The 22283-nt window shown below is 41.3% G+C and overlaps 1 protein-coding gene across 1 annotated transcript; it reads left to right on the top strand.

Annotated features, from left to right (window-relative positions):
• The first annotated feature begins 1575 nt into the window (after positions 1-1575).
• On the top strand, positions 1576-19502 carry SLC34A2 (solute carrier family 34 member 2). The gene is made up of 13 exons (XM_066549177.1): positions 1576-1629; positions 7367-7481; positions 7585-7722; positions 8198-8326; positions 9224-9367; positions 10023-10134; positions 11223-11418; positions 12138-12233; positions 14979-15099; positions 15819-15986; positions 17308-17424; positions 17513-17637; positions 18927-19502. Exons 2-13 carry the CDS (start codon positions 7376-7378, stop codon positions 19500-19502), a joined length of 2028 nt encoding a protein of 675 aa, XP_066405274.1. The 5' UTR covers positions 1576-1629; positions 7367-7375.
• The last annotated feature ends 2781 nt before the right edge of the window (positions 19503-22283 follow it).

Below are 22283 nucleotides of genomic sequence, written 5' to 3'. Positions count from 1 at the left end.
GTGAGCCATGGCAGGGTACTTGGGTACTTGAAATGTGCACATTTCATAACTTCCCACTCAGAAGAGCTGGGTTTCACAACCAGTGACTCAGAAGAGAATAAGCCATAACTCAAAGAAATACAAGTATTCCCAAGTAAAAGATTCACCTGATTTCCTGCATGTTGGGCATGACTTAAAATGTACTATTTTTAGATGTAATGTTAAAGTATACTTCTGCTAAGAGAAGTGTGCCTGTGAACCACCAAGGACAACCTTGGGTCCTTTTTCCATTACTTCTTTCCACTTCTGCACAGTTCTCCACTTCACACAGAAGAGAAATTGGTTTCCTTTTCATCCTTGCCACCTCTGTGCAAAATGCAAGTAGGGAGGGTGAGGCAGGGCTGGTGCTTCCATCCTTGGGCTGCACCATCAGCCCTGCCCAGCACAGTGTGGGCAGTGGGGTCGACACCAGCAGAGCCACTTGCAGCAGGGGAGGTGCTTGGTGGCTCTGCTGCCAGGATGTGATGCTGCACACGGGGCTGCAGAGCTCTCCTGGCCACAGCTTATTAAACATTTCTGACGCCGACGCAGGAGAAGGGGAAGTTGTGACTCACCGCTCCAAAGGCTGGGCATCTCCAGGGGACTGAAAGGTGCAAAAAGCAAGAGTTTTACTTTACTGAGTTACTAAGTCACTAAGCTGCTGGGAGATATGACTGCATACAAGCAGACAAAGCAGATCTGCTGCTTACATGGCTAGTTTACAGCGTATTTTCTCAGTGTAAGTTGCCCACTGAAACAGAAAAAAATCAAAGATAATAAAGCTGCAGTGCCTAATGCAGCCCCCCCCATCCAGCTCCCTGTGAAGATGATCAGCACTAGAACAGACAGCAATGCTGGTGGCTGCTTTGTCTAATCTAGAGTACCACACTGTTTTATTGAATAACCTATCTCTTTATCATCTATTTGTCTTCATCTCTAGTGTTCTGAATGTGATTATCAAAGGTGTCCTTACACCTTTAAATCTACTTTGGAAGTAGAGCCACAGCCAAAATGCTAATGAGCTTGCCTTAATTGTAAACATTGAGCACTGATAAGAATGAAACTCCATCCTCTGTTCTAAGGAGTTCTTACGTGTTTCCTACTTACACTGTTTTTATCTGATTCTCCTTCGCTTCTGTTCTTAGGCAGATTAATAGGCACCTGAACAGACAAATAACAGTACTACATCTCCTTCACACTCTTTTGACAGACTTTTGAGACTGCAAAATATTTTTGGAAAATTATTATTGGAAAAAAGATTACTGAATGATCAGGCGGACAGCAATTTTTCTGGCTGGAACAATTAGTTCTCCAGTACTCACATGAGCACATTTGTAACTTGTACTTAAATGCTGATGGGACATTTTTTAGAATGTGATAAGTGTGAAATAACCCATAGTTTTATCAGTGTTGGTTGCTGCCCACTCCTGCAAAAAGAAGTTTTATTGTGATCATTAAGTTGCAGGTAGGCAGTGCCTCTGGACTGTAAAATAGGAATGTTAGTGTGCAGTGATGAAAGCAAACTTTGCTCAACACCTGTCTATATATATTGCAGGTTTCAGTGGCTGCCCAGTTGATCCGTTCACTCTATTGTCTCGGAATTAAGTCGTGGTAAGTAAAAGCAACTAAGACTGAGTTTTCTTTTCTTCTCTTTTGAACTTTTTTAGCTTCAAATCTAAAGCTCTGCTTTTGCAGTTCAAGAAATAGTGAAAGAGAGGTAATGGGGGTACTGGAGTGGGATGTGAAATGTCATCCTCTTGTTAATATTTTTACCTTGTTTTCCTTTTACTGCATCTGTATTTTTAAGGAAGTGATAAAGAACATAGTTCTGAAAATAAACTATACTTTTTTCTGCAATTAGCTAGGTTTATTCTTATTAAATATGATAAAGAAAGAAAGTATTTTGTTAGCAGCTGCCAAAAGACCACCCCCCCCCCCAAAAAAAGAAATGCCTGTATCAAAAGAAAATATTTGTTTAACTATTATTTGAAAAGAAGTGAGATTTTAAGTCATAGTGATCAGTGGTATTGGATAATGGAAAATGTCTAGGATATGATTAATGAAACATTGGAAGGAAATACGGTCAGTTCATGTGTTAGCATAGATCTTCTGTAAGGGCTGTGTGCCTCACCACTGCCTTGTCAGGCTGTTCTCGATGGAAACATTTTCTTATGCTAATTTGGTTTGATACACGGAGGTAAAAGGAATACATTAGACTCTGATGTAGTTTGCCCAACTAATGTGGCAGTAGGCAGAAATCAACTGGTTTCTCAGTAACTTTTATTATCAGCTCTTCCATTAGATCAGTAAGTCTTTTTAACATCATTTTTTTTCCTTTCTTTATTCTTTACTGTGTATTTTGTCTATGGGATGGGGTAGATCTGTACTATTTCTTTGTTGGTGGGGTTATTAATTTTCTTGGCATTTTATTCTGAAAAAGTAATAGTTTTATTTAAATACCTACTAGGCATTTCAAGTAGTTCAGTGGTATTTCCTGGCTCTGGCTCCCCAGGGGCAGTCTCCAGTGCTTTGCTTGGTTGTGAATTCAAAAATTAATCTTTGGGATTTATTCTCTCCCTGCACATACCTAGATATTAGTTGACTTTTCTAGTTTGTTTTGTGTGTTTTTTTAGTTTTGTTGTGTGTTAGATTCAGGCTTGTGAGCAATGAGTCTTACAGATCCATAGGACTAAAACTGAGCACAGTTTTTGTAGCTTTTGCATATCTCTTTCTGCCTTTACTACTGCATGAGTTGAAAGTTTACATCCCGGCTAAGCCTGCTGACTTATTCAAAGAAAAAGCCCCAAGGAAGCAGCTGGTGCCAGAGCAAAGACAAGACTTGCTCCTAGCAAGGCTGAATCATTGCTGGTGTTTATTTAAGTTGTTACTGCCTCTGTTGCACCTGGGGCTTTGTGGCTTCCATGGAACTGGTTCTGGGGCAAAACTATCAGCTGATGTAAAGCTCCTGAATGAATTTGTGCTGGCTCAGAAGCTTTCTTTTCCTGTCTCTACACAATGTGCTTCTATGCTGCAAGTGGTACATTTTGAGAGGAAAAAGACAATATTTCTTCAAACTTTGTACGAGAAAGGCTGATATGTAGGTTGGTATTTATTCCTATGAAGTATGTGTGATAAATATTCATATTTGCTAAGTCATATATTTGGATATCAGATTAGCTAATAAATCCCTTTTGAAGATAAAAACTTTAGTGCTGTGATGAATGATAAGGAAGTGAGGTACTTTAGTAGAAAAGCTGAGACAGGAGGGAATGAGAGGGAGAGAAAATGGGGAAAGCCTGGCTGAACCCAAAATCTGATATGGAGCTGCTTAAGCAGCCTGTAGGTGCATGTATGGTCACATTGGTTGTTGTAGTTATTATCAGTTAGTTTTGAAAATACTGCTCTTTTCTTCAGTATTTTTTATTTTATCTTGTTTTGACTGTTTCCGTTCCCCAGGAGTGAGGTTTCTTTAAGGCTTGTTGCTGCTCCATAGTTCTTGTGTCCGGCACAATGCGGCTCACCTTTGGGTGAGCTGTCACGGGTGGAGAGGCACGAACAATGCTGGCTGGGCACACACAGGGGGTAGCTCATTTAGCTGTGTTAAGTCCAGCGAAACAAACAGATTGACAGCTGTTTCTGATTTAGAACTGCAAAGCACCGAGAGTGCAGCTCTGCAACACAGGCAAAGCTGTTACAGCCTGTGAGTCACTGAGGAATGCAATATAGGGCAGCTGCATGACACCCAGTGTTGCTCAGATAATTCCCCAGAGACTTTAACTCTTTGAAATGCTGCAGTGAGAGACTATGGACATAAAAACCACAGGAGCTCACTTTGGCTCTGAGTTTTTCTCTCTCACATTTTCGGAATTTGAATGCCATTGATTTTTCCCATCTATCTCCCTCTTAGGAGGGGGAGGGTTCAGTTTCTTTTGAAGTTAGAAAGGATGTCACACATGGTTAGCATTTTCCAAAGGCAAGGAAAGATTATACTCACAACGAAAGAAGCACACACGACGGTGTGAGAGGATTTGCCACGAGGTTCACTGAAACGGGCTGGATTACATCTTGCCCAGGCATTGGTTTTCAGACCTTTGCAATATGCATAGCACATTGTGACCTGCCACTTTCAGGAGGAAATCAGCTCCCGTTTCAGCACCCGGCAGGTGGATATCCCGAGCACCAACGCGTGTCCTGACGTGAGCTCCGTGACTTCACCCTGGCTGCAGGCACCCTACCCTGCCTGGTGTCCTGCCAGCCAAGGCAGGAGGCAGATGCGTGGCACTGAGGCACCTGGGCTGGCATGGGAGTGGGCAGAGCTCATCACTCCAGTGCCTCATCCAGCAATTGTGGCTCTCCTGCCTTTGGACCTGGACCGGTGCGTCCAGCTGAGCACAGCAAGTTGTTGCAGGGTGCGTTGTCATTGGCCTGCTCCCTAATATGTTCCTTTGCATGCAGCTGTCTTTGGTGCTCACAGGTAAACCACTATTAGGGTTTTCATTGTCATTGGGATCTTGCGTCAGCAGTGCTGGTGCTTTCTGCCACAGCTGACGTCAGCCTCTGCAAAGGCGCGTGTGAGCACCCAGGGAGCGATGGGGTCACTCGGCCACCCCACTGCTCTGCTCCTCCACAGCACACTGACTGTCCTCTGAGTATTTTCCCAAGGTGTTAATGTCTGTATTTGGGCCAAGGAAAAATTCTTTAAAGGGAAAACTATAGAATGTAGATTATCTTTGTAGCACAGTGGTTAATTAACAGTAAGTAGCTGTGGCTAGGACTCCAGCAGAGAGTATCAGGTGTCTCCCCACTATCTTCTCAGCTATTCCTCTTAACAAGAGCTGGGATCTGGGAAAGCTGACAACTGTGGGAGGACTTCAAGGGTATAGAAGTTCTGCTAGCATCAGTCATTAATACCACTCACACAGCATGGGCTGTTCTAGTAGTGCCTCTGCAAACCCAAATGTTCAAGGCAAATGCTGTAAAAGCCTCCAGTATTCAATTCTACCTTCTCAAGTCAGAGGTTGGCTAGGGCTCATGTGAATTACTTATATACATACCTATAAAAACTTCCTCTACAGAGGTGATTAACTCTCATTCTATGATGTTTAATCACATAAAGCAAAAACAATAATAATACATGACGTACCTGTGGGCTCCTGAGCACCTCAGGAACATGGGAGATGCTTATTATGGAAAAATGCTCTGCCGAATTCTTGTTTGGAGAGACTTTTTTTAGGGGACGCAGAGGCTGTTTGTCTGCTGAAGTTTTCAAGCTCCAGTTTCTCCACTGAATGCATCAGCTCAGTTTCCATACAGTAATAATGCAGGCTGAATCCTTCATTTCCATACTAAGCGTAACAGAAGAGCTGTAGTACTGATGGCATCTCTGGGGATGGTGGTGTCCAGCATATTCTGTGTCTCCATGGCTGGAATAAGTTGCAGCTTCACATCTGACTTTCCAATATATTTTCATGATTACATTTCACTTAAGAATCACTTGTGCAGAGCAGTTATTTTTTTAATAGGTCTTTAGATGCTGAACATATATAAATGAAACTTGTTTAACAAGATGGAGGTGTTTTTGTCTGGGTGGGGCTGGAGGTTGTTTTGGCATGGATGGAAATGCGAGAATTTGCTCCAAGCAAATGGGAATCCTTGTTGAAACAAGCAAGAATGACTTTCTTTCATCTGTTTGAAGATCTTTGTGTATCTTGGGAGCTGCTCTGGGTCTTACACCACAGATAAAGAATGTGAAACGTGTAGTTTTTGCTAATGGAATTGCAGAATAACTTTTCCTGGTAATGTGGAAGAAGAGATACTCTTTTCTTTGTGGAGTGCCAGAAAACAATACCCACCTGTGTAACAGTAAGACACAAGTGATTTTGTCTGTGACTTTTCCTTCCCAGCTAAAGGAGGAGGATGTGTGGCTTACTGATGTGGGCAGGCACAAAACATTTTCGCCATCAGCTACATAAAGGACTATGATTAAATGAATGACTAATTATACTCCCTGAGAGTGACTGCTAACTGCTGGTGAACCTTGTTTATGGGAGCATGAAACCAGCTCTGACTTTTGGAGGTGCAGGGGGCACAGGGGCTCTGTGTATGAGGAGCATTGGTGGCAAATTTACTGACCAGTGTTTCAGCCATGTGGGTGCCAGATGTGCTGCCCATGGGGCAGCTCTGGCTGCAGCACTGACTGACTTGTGGGGCACAGAGGGTGGAAGAGACAGACCTGAAGGTGGGGCTTTCCTGGACAGGGTTCACTTCTCCCATCCTTTCCATGGAGTTTTTGGATGTGCTGGCTGATGTCACCAAGTCTGTAAAGGCAGAAGCATTGTGGTACATATTGGCTCCTGTTTCCACAGTCACTTCCCCCCTCATTCATGTCTCTCCCTCTGGTTTCTAATACTGGTGAAGTAAATAGGGAGGACTTTTCCAAGCTTGGTCTCCTCTTGTGCCTAGACCAGGTCTGTCATGTGTGTTTGCACCCATGCTGGCAGGATCTGGACATATGATGTCTTACTTTTTAAGTTATTATTAATTAATAATAGAGTGCATGTCAAATGTGCCCAGAAAGGGGTCAGGAAGAGGTTCAGAGAGAGAGCCTGTGTGAGATGGGTGAGCTGGACCTTGCTGCTTCCAGCTCAGCTTCATTTGCAGCATCAGCTGTGGCTTACAGGCAAATACAGACCTGCAAATGGCCCCCGCTCCCTAATTGTCCTCTTCTCTGGGCACTCAGCAAGCTCAAAACCCTGGGCTCTTCTTCCACCTTGTCCAGGATTCTCCTCTTCATGTTTCCATGGCAATGAACCAGTAAAGGCAACAAGGCATTGTGTTTAGCATTCACGACCCAAACTAAGCAGTGCTTTAGGGAAGAATTTTTTTGCTAAAACATTTCTGTGTATTGAATTACCAGGTAAAGGTCTGTGTATTGAATTACCAGGCAATTGCTTGGTAATCCAGAAGGTGGAAGAAAATAAAACAATTCTCTGACTTCTTGTTGAAAGGAGTTACAATTAATTAAAGAGAAGAAATGCCTACCTTTGGAAAGCAGAGGAATATTTTCTTTAATGAAAGTTAAAAGTGTATGAAAATATAGATGTGAGATGGAAATAATTTTTTAATTGTGTACACAAATAAGTAAACTGTGATTAAAAATATTGAGAAATCAATTTCCCAAATAGAAGAATAACTCATAAAGTTTAGTAAAAATTTGTGTTCAAGGGAAAATTGCTTCTATTTAATTTTCATCTCCTGTGCTCTTTATCCTTATCATATTTCTCACATGCACTCTTATAAGGTGAATATTTTGACTGCACTTGCATTTCACTCAACACTACTTTGTTAGTCACAGATCATGGCTCCCTGGCCGGAGGTAGAAAAGCCTGAAACCAATAACTATATTGGGGACTCTTCCAAACAAAACCAGAACATGGCTGGGAAAGAAGGAGAAAATCACAAAGGTAATGTGCTCACTCTGAGTTATAAAAAAATAGATAGGATTTGGGGATCCTTGGAGAAGATGGAAAGTAATTAAACAATTTTTTAAATGTTCTGTTTCATCAGGCAACGTGGCTTCACTTGGAAATAAAGGGGAAATTCAACCTGCATTTTCCACAGTAGCTTTGATAGATGAGACAAGGCCAGAAGAAGAAGACCCGTGGGCTCTGCCAGAACTGCAGGACACTGGGATCAAGTGGTCAGGTAGCCATTTCTCTGTAAATAAGTTACCTACATTGTTTTCCCATCACTTGTCTCATGTTATTCAAGAGTTAATGGGTTTATAATATTCAGTCAGCTAAGAAAAATCCCAAAATCATGCTTCTTAGCCTCCTTAAAACATGAGAAGATATATGTAAAACAGTCCAGCACTAATACAGTTTTATATCCAGGCAGCTGTTGGTCTTTTTTTTACTCAGTAGGATGACTATAAAACCAAGGGTCAATGTCAGATTTCATAAGGCTTTTGTCACATACCAAAAAGGTTTTTTTGTGGTAAAAGTAGGCAAACAAAATACCTGTTTCTGCAGTTAAAATGTGATTAAGAACATTCTTTTGGGTTTAATCACACACTGGAGTCATGTCACTGTCTTTGTCTCCACTGTCTCTGCTTGTGCACTAGAGTATTCCAGAGAAAAATTCAAATGATTCTTTTATACATAATGTATTTGTTTTGCAGATCTGGATACAAAAGGAAAAGTCATTCGTGTACTCTATGGGATAGGGAAGTTCATTATGCTACTTGGATTACTCTACATGTTTGTGTGTTCTCTGGATGTACTGAGCTCTGCTTTTCAACTGGTAGGAGGTATGAAAATATCTAAAATATCAAGAATAAATTAACAAGGCAGTAAATTTTGTCTGAGACACTTAGTTACATCTACCACTCTTCAAGAACATTCTTCATATATGATGAGGCATAGATTCAGAAGGAAGCAGCTCTGATTAAACACTGACCTTCAGATGTTTGAAAGGGTCTTTCTGTCTCAAATTCCACAGAGCTGATGTAGGGGTTATTGGCCCCAATTTCCCAGTAGCTCCCAGTTACTTTAGTGACAGTTTAAAAAAATACATCTGGACATAAATCTGTCCCATGTAAAAGACATTTCAACAAGGTGAATTACAAAATTGTGCTCTTGACCAAAGCATCTAACACTGAAATGTCCCTCAAATCCTTCAAAGATGAAAACTATTGAAATGTATTTTTTACATTTACCTCAAAGTGTTGAATTCAGGTGATGGACTCAGGAGTGGTTATCAGAGAAATATGTGTACCTCTATTGAAGTATTTTGCAAACACAGAAAGGTACAGGGACTGAATTAGTCAGTATTATTAAAAGCATTACCCTTAATTCAGTGTCCAAAAATACCAAGTAATAACATTTAAATCAAGGTATGGGTGTTTTTTTTGTCCTACAGTCTTTCTGCTGATGGCTGTGGCATTATATGTGGAAATTCTCTGCAGAGTTCAGCAGGGCTTATAGTCACTGAAATGAGAGAATATAAAGTATCCGCTAAAATCTGAGAAACTGAGAGTCCAGGACATGAATCTGGATCCCTGGGCTACATTGTACTTTTTTTGGGATAGCAAACATGGTTATATATGTATCAATTAAATGGCTGAATGATCTTGAATTAAACACTGATAATTTCTATGGACTTTACCTTGTACTTCCCCCACTCTGAGAATATATTTTTTTTACAGGTAAAGCAGCAGGGGACATATTTAAAGATGATTCAGTGCTCTCAAATCCTGTTGCGGGACTGGTGATCGGAGTTCTGGTGACTGTGATGGTCCAGAGTTCCAGCACCTCTTCATCCATCATAGTCAGCATGGTGTCCTCCACATGTGAGTCTGCTCACAGAATCTTCCTAGAGATCACTCATAAAACTTGTCTCAGGTGCAAACATTCCCACTTGTGTTCAAATTGTAGAAGCTTTGGGTAAAAGAATAGAGACCATTGGAAAAGTTTTTCACAGCTGTTTCCCTGATATAAAATAAAATTTTAAAAAGGAATCATAATGGTATTAATATCAGTAGTAGCAATAGTAGTAGTAGTAGTAGTAGTAATAATAATAACCACAACTGCAAGGAAAATCATTGGAAGCCTTGGCACCAAATGACTTAATTTTGGAATTATCTGCATCATTTTCTCATGTTGGAAAGTTACTGAACTTCATTTTTTTCTGTGGTATCATTTCAAAATTCTGTAGTAAGTAGGAAAATGCCTGGGAAAGAAAAGACTTTATTTTCATCTGGCCCTTTAACATGTGATGAAAAGGGATAACCATGGGCCATAGTGTCAGTGGGGATCATGGGACTATGGGAGTGCCACATTCCCAGGGGGCTTGATTAAAGCAAACCTGTTTGGATTAGAGCAGCTCATCACACTGACATCAAGGGTGGTCAGGAATTCACTGATAGCAATAGAAATTTTCATTGAAGCATAGAGCTTGCTAATAATATGATTTTTTCGTTCATTGTTTCCTTTTCTGTTTTCCAGTGCTGACTGTTAGAGCAGCTATTCCTATCATCATGGGAGCAAACATTGGCACCTCAGTTACAAACACAATTGTGGCACTTATGCAAGCTGGGGACAGGAATGAATTTAGAAGGTATTGTATTTAAACTCTAGATCTGGAAAATTGTTTCTTTCATTTTTGTAGGTCTTCTTCTATATTCCCTATCGCTACTACAGCCATTCAACCTTTCTAGATAGGAAAGTCACAAGCATGGCCATGGCAAAGGTAGAAAGCTGCCTACATGTATGGCCTTATATGCTTGGAAAAAAAACTGTATCATGTCCCTTTAAAAATTTTGTGGGTTTTTAAGAATTCACCTTTTTTAATGATCTTACACAGGAATAAATTTTCAAGTGCTCTCACTATACCCCCCACCTTTTATTATGTGCCAGCTGTGGGAGGGCTGTACAAGAAGTTAGCATTACATAAGTTTGGTCTGGTTTCCTTAAAAGAGATTTCAGTGTTGAAGTCTGCAGAAAACCAGAGCTAGTAACTGTAGAGAAATGAAATGTTCTGGCTGTCAGATATATACAGTGACATCTTTTGGACTGACACTTGACATTGCCACTGAGAGAGCTCGTGGAGCACTTGGAGGCTTACTGGAGATGGGCAGTAAACTTGGGAGTGATAGGAGACTTTGGTACCTTGTCATTTATGCACTGGGCATATTGAAATACTCTTGGCCAAAGCCTCTGAGGGACGAGCTGTGGCTCCTTAAGCTTTGGAGGAGAAGATTGAAGGGACCTGTACACCACAGATTGCAGAAACATGTGGGAGAGCTGCAAAGCCCTCTTGCCCCAGGAGTCAGGGAGAACTGGTCCTGGAGGCAACGCCTGGCCGAGGATTAAAAATGTACTAAAAACAGGTGAGAGGCAAAACAAACACAGGCTGTACAGCCACTTCTTTCTTCAAAAAAGTACTCTTGGCAGCCTCATGCTATGGATTACTTCTGTCTTTTCTAGTTTTTCTTGTTTTACTCACCTGTCTGGCTCTTTAATTGGCCAACAGTGTGGAGCCAACCTAGCACTCCATAACAAAGTAGATATTGCATTTGACCCCAGAAATTAAATTATTCCCATCTTGAAATGCCCTTCATCATCTTTTATGATTTCATATCTAATTGATGTTATACACATTTTGTTTAATTAAAAGCAGCTCTGTTTTTTAATTTCTTCTTGCAGGGCCTTTGCTGGGGCAACAATCCATGATTTCTTTAACTGGCTGGCTGTGTTTGCACTGTTACCCATTGAAGTAATTACTGGCTATCTCTACCATCTCACCAATGTTATAGTTGACTCCTTTCACCTTGAAAGTGGTGAGGATGCTCCAGAGCTACTAAAAGTTATCACAGACCCCTTTACAAAGCTCATCATTGAGGTAAGCTCTTTCTCACTTCAAGAAGCTGCCTACCTGATTCAGTCCCAACTAATCAAAATGCTCTGACTGTGAGAAGGCTTCCCACTCCTACCTCTGTGTTCCTGGGGGCAAAGTTCATTAACAGATGTATTCTTCTCTTAATTCATATCTCATAAAGCCCCAGTTCTACGTTTCCAGTTTCTATTTCGCCCACATTTCACAGCATCAGTGGCAGACAGGGGGGAGGAGGACTGGGAAGGCAGGTGATGACAAATTCAGCCATGTGGGATGGATGGGAAGGCAGCCTCTTGCCTGGGCATTTGCAGGTAGCACTAGCTGAGACACAGCCAGAGGAACAGCATTGGACCTGATGAGGACACTGAAATTATGGGACAAAATCATGTGCATCTAGAGGCCAGGGGGTGCACACAGGTTTTGAAGTGACAGTAAATACAGTCAGGGAGTTGTGTCAGAGCAGCTGATTAAACAGAAAGGATGAGATGAGGTAGTGGATGATGTGGGGAGAATGAGACAAAGCATTTGTTCATGTACAGTTGTACTTTTTTTTTCTGGGACTAACCCCCCTCCTACCTGTTGGGCAGGAGTTCCAGCACTGGAGTCATGCAGATTTTACATGGTTGAGCTTTCAAGGGGGCTTATTTGAGTAGAGCTGAACAGAAGTATGTGATATAAGCTGGAAATAAAGCATTTTTAAAAATCTTTTTATTCTTCCTTTTAAGCTTGATAAATCAGTAATAAATGCAATTGCCACTAATGATGAATCAGCAAAAAACAAAAGCCTGGTAAAGATCTGGTGTGTCACTGAAACCAATGTGGTGAGTATCATGTTAAATTAATTGTCAGGTACCTCAGGAAATATATTACTGATCTGTAGCTGATGCTCCTTATCACAGGATTGTGAAATTAGATTTTTTAATGAGGGTGGGGTTTTTATCAGCAGAAAAAAGAATGAAAAAAATTTAATGCAGTTTTTTTTAATGCTCCACTTAAACCAAGCATGGTCACCAGTGGTGACCTTGACCTGGCTGCTTTCAGTACTGTGCAGGACCTTGCCTATCAGAACTGGTGGATTGGTGCCAAGCCTTTTACTCCTTTCAAACCCAAATGCCTTTAAACTCTGATCAGGGAGTCCTACCAACTCCCTGAAAGTGGAAAAAGTCTGCACCGTAGGCCAGAGAAAAGATCGTTTCAACCACCATTCATCTGCTGATCTAATCAGCTTCAGTTTGACGTGTGTTGGGGTGATCTGGTGGCCGCTGGCTGCTCGCAGCCTTCTTGGAAAACTGCCCTTGGACAAAGCCTCCATGGGCTGTGTCCTGCTCCTCTCCACCCAAGCAGCCCTACAGCTTGGAGGAATCTCTTGCCCAGACCAACACCAATGAGTATTTTGGCAAACTATGGAGCTGAGTGTTTGGTTTGCATCGTTCAGCTAACCAACAATTACAGCATTAAATATCCTTTGATTCTCTAATTAGACTATTCTGCCTGCTGGCACATATAGAAAAGTAATTCCTGAAGTCCTGAGGCAGAAAATACTCAAGGAGTCCTTAAGTATTTCAGCCTCCACAGGTTGTGGAGGTTGAAATTCCGTGCCCAGCTGCTATTGAATGACGCTGTGGCTGGGCAGTGAAACGCTACCTGCGGAGATGGAGCCGGGGCAGAGCCGTGCTCACCCGGTCCCTGCTCGCGTTACAGCCCCGGGTGTGTCTGGGGCTGCGGAGCCCAGCCCGGTGCCCCTCGCTGCCCCGGCAGGCCCAGCCTGAGCTCAGCTGCACAGCCCTGAGCCCCTGAGCCCTGCACAAGACAAGAAACTACATGGAAAGAGCAGGCCAAGGGAAATGTTTATTTCTAGACCCGCTTTTTTCTGTGTTGCCTGTATTTTGGCTGGGTACCTGCTGCTCAAGCCTACAGTCAAATGACAAAAACATGTCAAACCCCTAGAATTTTGACTTGACCTTGGTGGGGAAAAAGGAAAATAATTTAAATTATTGCATTCCTGTGACCGTGTTTGCAGGGCTCTGAGGATGAGGGAAGAGACAAGGATTGACTCCATGTTTCAGAAGGCTTGATTTATTATATTATGATATATATTATATTAAAACTATACTAAAAGAATAGAAGAGAGGATTTCATCAGAAGGCTAGCTAAGAATAGAAATAAAAGGAATGAATAACAAAGGCATGTGGCTAGGACAGAGTCCGAGCCACCTGGACTGTGATTGGCCATTAATTAGGAACAACCTCATGAGACCAATCACAGATCCAGCAGATAACCATTGTTTACATTTTGTTCCTGAGGCCTCTCAGCTTCTCAGGAGGAAAAATCCTAAGGAAAGGATTTTTCAGAAAATATCATGGCTACATATTCCTACTGGGTTAAACTAATTTCTAGCAAAAATTGTTAAACAGACTCATGGCCAGGATAAATACATGCAGACCCCATATGTTTAAAGCAAAACAAACATTTTGATCTAGTGATGCTGCTTTGAAACTAAGATGCTTGAAAAAAAAAATTCAAGGTGAGAAACAAGACTGTGTTGTGTTTGTAAAGGTTTACCAGGTATGGGGTGCCTGGAGCCCAGGTGCTCCCTGGAGATGTGGGGGCACCAGATCCACTCCCAGTTTTGCCCACCTGCATCATCTGGAGAGAGGTACAAATGCAGGTGTTTGTAGGCAGTGCCCAGCAAAGAAATATGATTTCTCTTCCCCCATTTCTGCAAAAGAAAATCACTCAGGGATTTTGGAAAGATGCCTTGTGTTCAGGAGCATGGTTCAGAGTCCGTTTGGCTGTCAGCTGCTCTTGTGTGGAAGCACAGCTCAGTCAGCAAGCTGTTCCTTAGTCTGCATAATGACTTACAGACCTGGTGTCAGAATGCAGCATGTCTGGCCTAAGAGAGCTTATAAGGAAGCTTTTATTGTGGTGTACATGGAAATTCAGTAATTTGGTAATGGTAATCATAGTGCTTGTAATGAGCTCTTAGCCCTTGGACATGACAATTAAAGTAGTAGCAGCACTTCTGTTTCTACTGACATGGAAATTGAGGCACAGAAAATCAGCTGGAGCCCTTCGTGCTCATCCAGCAAGAGAGGCTGTACTCGTGTTGTAGCATTCTGACTCACAGTCCTGTAGTACTCATCAGACCATGAACTGCATTGAGATGTCAGGAAAGAGATCTTTCTTTCATCAAGAAAGCTGTGGCAGTGGCTGGAAAAGGAATGTCACTGTCCCACAACTGCAGCCAAACATGAACCTCACTCCTCAAAAACTGTCATCAGTAGTTAAGTTCCTCAGCTATTAGTGGATTGGTGCTGTGGTTATTAAAATGTAGAAGATTTTGGGAATATTTTAATCTTTACATGTTGTACTGATTGACATGGGTAACAGCATAATAATTTGTTTTAAGAATGCAAAATGTTACCATGCCATTAATGTGGTGCCAGCTTACAATTCTGACTTTTTAGCTGATGAATCTTGGTTGTAGTAAAATTTGAAAATTCTACATGAGCTCTTATAAAGGATTATAGGTGACTGAACTCTCTGCTTTGTCTGGCAATCTTTAGACACTGCAGAATGTCACAATTCCACCTTCCGAAAACTGCACATCTCCTGACTTCTGCTGGACTGCAGGAAATGTGACATGGACCCTCAAGAATATAACTGAAACAGACTATATCAGTAAATGTAAGTAGTAGAACTCCTCCTCTGCAATATATTTACAGAAGTATATATCTTTCTAATGGTGCTAACAGCCCCCTTCTGAGGTGGATCCAGGAGCCCTCGCCAGTGTGGGGACACATGGCACTGCTGCAGGTGCTGCCTGAGGAGCCTGTGCTCTGCTGTGGCTGCACAGCTGGAGTTACAGCAGCATCATGGTATCTGGCTGCAGGTGGATCTCTTTCCATGCTGCCTGATACCAGTCATTGAGGTTTCAGTATCATGTCACCCTCGATGTTCAGATGGCTTGGAGCTACGGTTACTTTGCTGTCATGGTTGCTAGGATATCCCATCCCTATGCATGCCCTGCAGGACTTTGAACTGCCCTGCTCAGGCATGCAGACACCTCTGGGAAAAGCTGACCCACTGTGCAGCTTGGAGCACCCCAAAAGTTTCTCCTGCCCTTGTGTTCCTCTCCCTTACACATGGTCACCTGGCTCCTGCCTGCCCCATAGGGGTGCCCACTGTGCATTTTGTAAGCATGGCAGTAGAAGCACCTCTCCTGCCTCACTCAGACATGGCTTTTGTGGAGGAGGGAAGGCGGCATTTTCCATCTTTGCATCAACCCCTCAAGCTGTGTTTGCTTTGGTTCAATTTTCTTAGGGAAGCGAACGAAAACCAGCGGTGGGCTTAGGATCACAGGCAAAAATGTGGGTAGGCTAATTCATTTTCCTTTTCTTTTTCAGGCCAACACATCTTTGTCAACTCAGACCTGCCTGATCTTGGTATCGGGCTCATCCTTCTGGCTTTGTCCCTGCTTGTTCTCTGCTCCTGTTTGATAATGATCGTTAAGCTATTAAACTCTGTGCTTAAAGGACAAGTGGCCAGCGTTATCAAGAAGACAATCAACACGGGTAACTATCTGCTTTTCCTGAGGATTGTTTTTAGGAATGACAAGGACACTGAGCATGTTTATTGATGTCTCCTGTTCTGAAAGACATTATGGAATATTTTAAAGAAAATACTATTGAATGAAAATCATGCACACTGCCCAACATTTTTTCTTCCAAGTATTTTTTTTCTTTAATTTAAAAATCTTTTAGTGAACAGCTTGATTGAGAAATGCAGCAGATTAACAGCATTAGAGACCAAAGTCCAGGCTCTGTTTCTAGATGTATAATCATTAGCTGTTAGAAATGTAGATCTCCCATCCTCAAAAGATAGCACCAAAGTGCTGAGATTGTGATTGCCTGCTCTGGCACAGGGCCTGCATATTCCTTCTAAAGTTGAAAAAAGATTCATGATCTTATCCTGTGCTGCTGCCTAACCCTCTCTTCAGCAGGATAAGGCAGCCTTGAATGGTGGTGTTTTTCTGTCTTTCCCTGTGTTGTCCAGCTGGTTTTTTTAAGCCTGGATCCATTGAGTGCAAATGTTCTGGGTTTTTTTCACCAGGCTGCTTTTCCTTCATATTCTCTTTAATGGAGAGATTAGGAAGTGTAGCAGAGAAAAGCAGTCCTGGCACAGATCTCAGGCTGTGGTTGAAGTGAGGGTACACAGAAATACAGAAGGCAACAAAGTGGTCCCCATGCTGTCTTCTCCTGGGCAAAGAACACTGCCCAAATTAAAAACAAGGGGTAGAAAGAAAACAGCTACTGCTTATTTAATTTGGGATCTTCTCTGTATTCCTCTGTGTCTTCCCAGCTGATTAAGTCCTCACTTCTCAGCTCTCTCCATAAATCTGTAGACTACAGGGGACATTTGTGCCTTGTTTCTCTATCAGTGTAGTTAGCTGTTCTCTGCAAGAGTTAACAAGTACATTTTTAGGGGATAATCCACTTGGAACTAGTTAGAGCAAACAACTTGGTTCTCTCAGGAGTTTTCTGAAGATCTGATCGGAGTGCCTGGTTGCTGAAACCAAGGCTCTCAAAACACCCAGAAGGTTTTGTGTTGACCTCTGAGGAAACATTTCTGGTACCTAATTGTATCACAACACACATGCCACCCTGGGTCAGGACAAATGTCTACCTAGTCTGGTATCCATCTCAAAGTGTATCCAGTGGTGTAGAAGGCACACAGCAAACAGGATAAATCAAAGTAGTAGAACTGGCCCCAAATCGTCATTTGAGACCCAACATGCAAACAATACATCTACATTTTAACAGTATTCCCTGCTGTGTTATTGCTACATGGATCACTCTGTTATGCTAACAGCAATGTTGTCCCTCTATTTTTTAGATTTTCCATTTCCTTTTACTTGGCTCGCTGGATACCTGGCTATGCTCGCAGGGGCTGGTATGACCTTCGTTGTCCAAAGCAGTTCTGTTTTCACATCTGCTATTACACCCCTTGTTGGTAAGTTGTAAATACTGTGCTCTTTATCCCCATGTTTCATCTTCTCCATCATCCTGAAGCCAACCCAGTCATGTTTCTTTTCTCGTAGGCATTGGTGTCATAAGCATTGAGCGCTCTTACCCCCTCACCTTGGGAGCCAACATTGGCACAACCACAACAGCTATACTTGCAGCTTTGGCAAGTCCTGGGAGTACATTAAAATATTCATTACAGGTCAGTATAAAACCATGCTTTCTTGACTTCATTTAGAAGTTGTAAGTTTTCTGAAGAAAAACCTGACAAAAGTGATGCAAATGTGCTGTTCATGTTGTGCCTGATTTTGTCTGTGCTATTAATAACAATGCATTTACTTCAACTGCTAGACCAAAGAGGTTGCATTAAAAATTCCCAGAATATCAATATATAGCTAATCTTGCTTTTATAAATTCTCTTGATCTGCATGAATTGATTCAGAACTGGGACAGGGGAGGTCACTTGACCCCTGAGCGTGGGGTCTTTTTTCTGCTTGGAGTTCAGTGCCCACATGCTGAGAACCTCTGAGGGTTATTGATTTCTGTAAGCTCTCTTCTCAGGGTCCAAAGTCAGTGAATTGATTGTACAGGGACTCCTGTAACCTAAGTGAAGGTTGCACAATCCTTAAGCTGGCAAGCTCTCTATCTACCCAACATTGCTATGAGCATCATGGCATCTATTTTTCTCCTTGTAAACATATTTTGACTGGGTTTTATTGAATTCCTTTTTGCCTCAAACTATTTAAAAAGTAGGAAGCCTGGCTTTGACTCCCATTTTCCACCCAGTAAAGAACCTGGCAGCAAATAACATTTGAATGAATGCTTTACAATTAAGAGTGAAAAGATAATGACGTTTCCTTGGTGAATAGGATGAATGTCTTTACTAGCTAAAATAAATCAAGAAAATTGCAGAAGTCATTTTATTGTCCTCAGGCAACAGATGTAATCATGAGAAGATGCTATCTTGATAAAGCTCAGATTTCATGATAACATACTGGTTTTATAATGTCCTTTATAAATAAACACCTGTACTTTCATATTTACTTTAGTCTGATAACAGTTACAAAATTAAAATAGGATAAGGTGAGCAGAGAATGTACTGTTTTGTTCAATATATGCTTATTCTGTCTAAGTGACTCCTGTAAGCTTTAGCAAGTCTCTGGCTTTTAATGCTAATTTTTGTTTAAAAAATTTTTGAAGTATGTGAATCAAAGGATTGTAAAGATCCAAAGACAAAGTCCCCTTCCAGGAATCTCCTCAGTGCCCTATAAACTTATAGCTAATTTTCTGTAAAATCCAAGTTTGTACCATTAAAAATTTCTCTGTAGCCAGTGTGCAATATCAAATTTACGTTTCCCATGTTTTCATTGAAAATTTCTGGATGTAGAACCCAATGGTTCCCACACCTTGACAACAGTACTGTTTCCTGAGAGCTGGAAGTAATTATGATGTGGGTAGGAGTATTTAATGGTGGTTTGTTTTTGCTTTCAGATTGCCTTGTGCCACTTTTTCTTCAATGTCTCTGGGATAATTCTGTTTTATCCAATACCTTATACCCGCCTGCCAATCCGCATGAGCAAGACCTTGGGAAATATAACAGCCCAGTACAGATGGTTTGCTATATTTTATCTTCTCCTCTGTTTCTTTCTGTTACCTTTGTTTGTATTTGCTCTGTCACTGGCAGGCTGGGGAGTCCTTTTGGGTGTTTGCCTTCCCCTGTTTCTTCTTTTTATTGCTGTGGTTGTAATTAATGTTATGCAGAAAAGGCGACCTCATTCACTGCCTGAGAAGCTCCAAAACTGGGATTTCCTACCTGTGTGGATGCACTCCCTAGAGCCCTGGGACAATATGCTTATGGCTTCCCTTGCTTTTTGTGGGAAACACTGCTGTGGCTTCTGCAAGTGTTGCAAAGTCAATGCTGAACAGGAGGGTGCCAAAGACAAGCAGCTAAAAACTATGGAAGTTTATGAAAACACCATGGCAATGGCTGATGATGAAAGAGGTGGAAGAAGGGCACCAGCAGTAGCTTGTGTTGACAAAACAGGCACGAACAACACAGCCTTATAGTATTGGATCCATGCATATTAGCAGAGATACAGCACAGGACAGCCAGGCTCATCAAAACCACCTTGGACCTTGCACTGAGGACAGAGTGAACATTTTGTTAGGTTTCTGAAGCCAGTGATACATCAACCATCAAGGAAGGGAGTCAAACAAGCTTGACAGAGTCCCTAGAAAACCTATGCTCAGTTGCAAAGCTGATGACAGATTTGCTCACAGAGGATCTACTATGTCGTACCTTCCTCCAATGTTATCAGTAGCAAACAAAAGAAATCCTGATGTAGTCCCATGAAGAGAGAGATGAAAATGGCAATCAATTAAAACTTAAAAAAACCCAATAAATAATGCACTTCTAGAACAGCCTTTCTGACCTACTGATTCAGCAGAAATTACATCATAATACCGAAGAAGTCCTTGAAATTTAAAAGAAAAAAAAAGGGGGGGGGGGGTTGGAAGTAAAAAAAAAGGGAAGAAAAAAAAAGGGAATCCTAGTGTTTTCATTGGCCTGTCTGCAGTGGTCAAAATGGAAAACAGTAGAATAGACAAAATCTATCCTATGTGTGTGAAGGAAAATGAAATGCTGGGACATCCTTCAGAAGCTCTTGGAGTCCTACTCTGACATAAGAGTGTACCTAAGCCCATTTGGAGCCCTCTCTGTCTCCTCTAACAGTGGGGACAGAAGCTATAACCTTTTGTTATCTCAGGCTAAAGACCACAGAGGTAATTGCTGCTCTCTCTGCCTGCTGAATGCTAAGAACTGTGTATGGAGACATTGGGTTGCTACCAAAGGTCTTGGCTGACTGAGGATGTGATTGTGTGACCATTCCTCTCTCCAGATGGTCCTCTGCAGTCCTGTCCACCATGTAATCCCACAGCTATGGACTGGTGCAGGAAGGAGGACAAGTAGGAGAGGAGGGAGCCGTGCCAGCCTGGGCTGATGCCAGGAGATCTGTGTGCAGCTGTGGCTGCATTTGCCTGAGCCACAAAAGGAGTTTTCAGGGTAGCAGTGGAGAATGACTTTAGACCTACAACAGAGGGAGCCTGCAGAGTAGATTGTGGCTAGCACAGGGAATCTGGCAACGTTTACTGGAGCCAAAGGGGCTTTCACCACCCCTTTGTGCTCTGAACCACCCTACTTGGAAATAATGTGAATTTTACTGGCAATTGTATGTAGCAATCCAAATCCCAAATAAAATCCATAAGGAGCGTAGTCACTACAATGCCTAGCAAGTCCATGGGTAGTGCAATACTTGACAGGGAGCTGCTTGTGCTCAAATTTTACCTTAGTGATGTTTTAGTAAATGCTTGTGAGACTGCTCTGAATCATGGGCTGACAGAAGGCATAATTTCAGAGTCAGAAGAAGAACATTTCAAAGATGCACTCAGTCCTTCTGCTGGTTTTCAACAGCTTAGATATTACTGAGTATGGGACAATATCTGAAGTCCAATCACTAATGTTCAAAAAAAAAATTAGATGGCTGAGTGTAAACCAAGTGTCATTTAAAGCCCATTTAAGTGGCTGAATTTTAAATTAAATGTGTAATGAAAATGCTGAGAAGACCCTTAGTGCAACAAAGCTACTCAGTGCTGCTAGAACACAATTACTTCTGAATAGTTGTTTTTTGCAGAGCTTGGAATTCAGTAGGTTAAATTCAGCAATCAAGTAAATACATACATTTTAGAAGTGAAAATTGTTTTCATTTACTATTTTAGCTAACAGTAAAACTGGCAAAATATGTGTTTGCAAATTGCATTCAAACTGAGATTCTAACTTTCTGTAATTGTGAGCCAGTGACAAAATGCCTAGAATCAGAGTGAAATTCCAAAAACATCTAGTTTTGGTATAGTTCTGCTCTTTTGGAGTGTAGTACCAAACAGCAGAATTATGTCAAATGTTCTTTTTATTTTCCTTATGCTTCATATAGTTGAAAAAATTTTGTCAGCATCTCATTTTTAAAGTGGAATTTTTATATTTTCAATAATTCTTCTTCATTTTATTCTCACAATTCTGGATACTTTTGGAATCTGTTTCTTTAAATCCCAATGTGCATTTCCCATGCCCTGTTTCTTTGGGAAAATATGAGAAAAATATCCAGAATTGTTTTCAAGTTATCTTACGTTTCCATTGACCACCCATCGAAAGAGGAAACATTTTAGTCTACTTTTACTCATTTCTTAAACAACATGCACCTTATTTTGCTTCTTGAATTGAAGCCTTCAAGAGCAGTGATAATAACTGTGGGAAAGCAATTCTTGCAAACGAGTCAGGGTAATAATTGTCAGGCATATCAGTACTTTATGGTTCCTCTCCGTAACGTCTCCTCTCCTTGCTCCAGGTCATACCATGCCATTGTGTTAAGCAGATTCCAAGGAGTACTTCTGTTTAATACAGCATGATTTGTCCTGGTACACTCACCCCCACACTCTTTCTAAAAGATATTTACTCTTTATTTATAATTGTTTGAGTGTACAGAATTTTTCATAACTTATAGAGAAAACGGCTGGTGATTGTGTTATATATTACATATTTGAAAACTATGCAATGTTTATCTATAAAAATGTAAAAAGGCACTACTGTATATTTTGTAATATAACTTTTCAATTGTTTGTAACTGTGTATACTGTGTATTATGGAGACTGTTGGCTCCATCAATAGGTTACTTAAAGATTGTTGGTAATGCAGAGACAGATTTCTTAAAGACACAAAACAATTATAGACTTTCATAATCGGCTTAATGCACAAGGATATAAAACACTATGTTTCTAAAAGATTCGAATTTTCTGTAA

Source organism: Molothrus aeneus, chromosome 4 (assembly GCF_037042795.1).
Source record: "Molothrus aeneus isolate 106 chromosome 4, BPBGC_Maene_1.0, whole genome shotgun sequence".
Lineage (NCBI taxonomy): Eukaryota > Metazoa > Chordata > Aves > Passeriformes > Icteridae > Molothrus > Molothrus aeneus.
The sequence above is the reverse complement of the archived record's forward strand: the minus strand, read 5'-3'. Positions and strand labels throughout refer to the sequence as shown.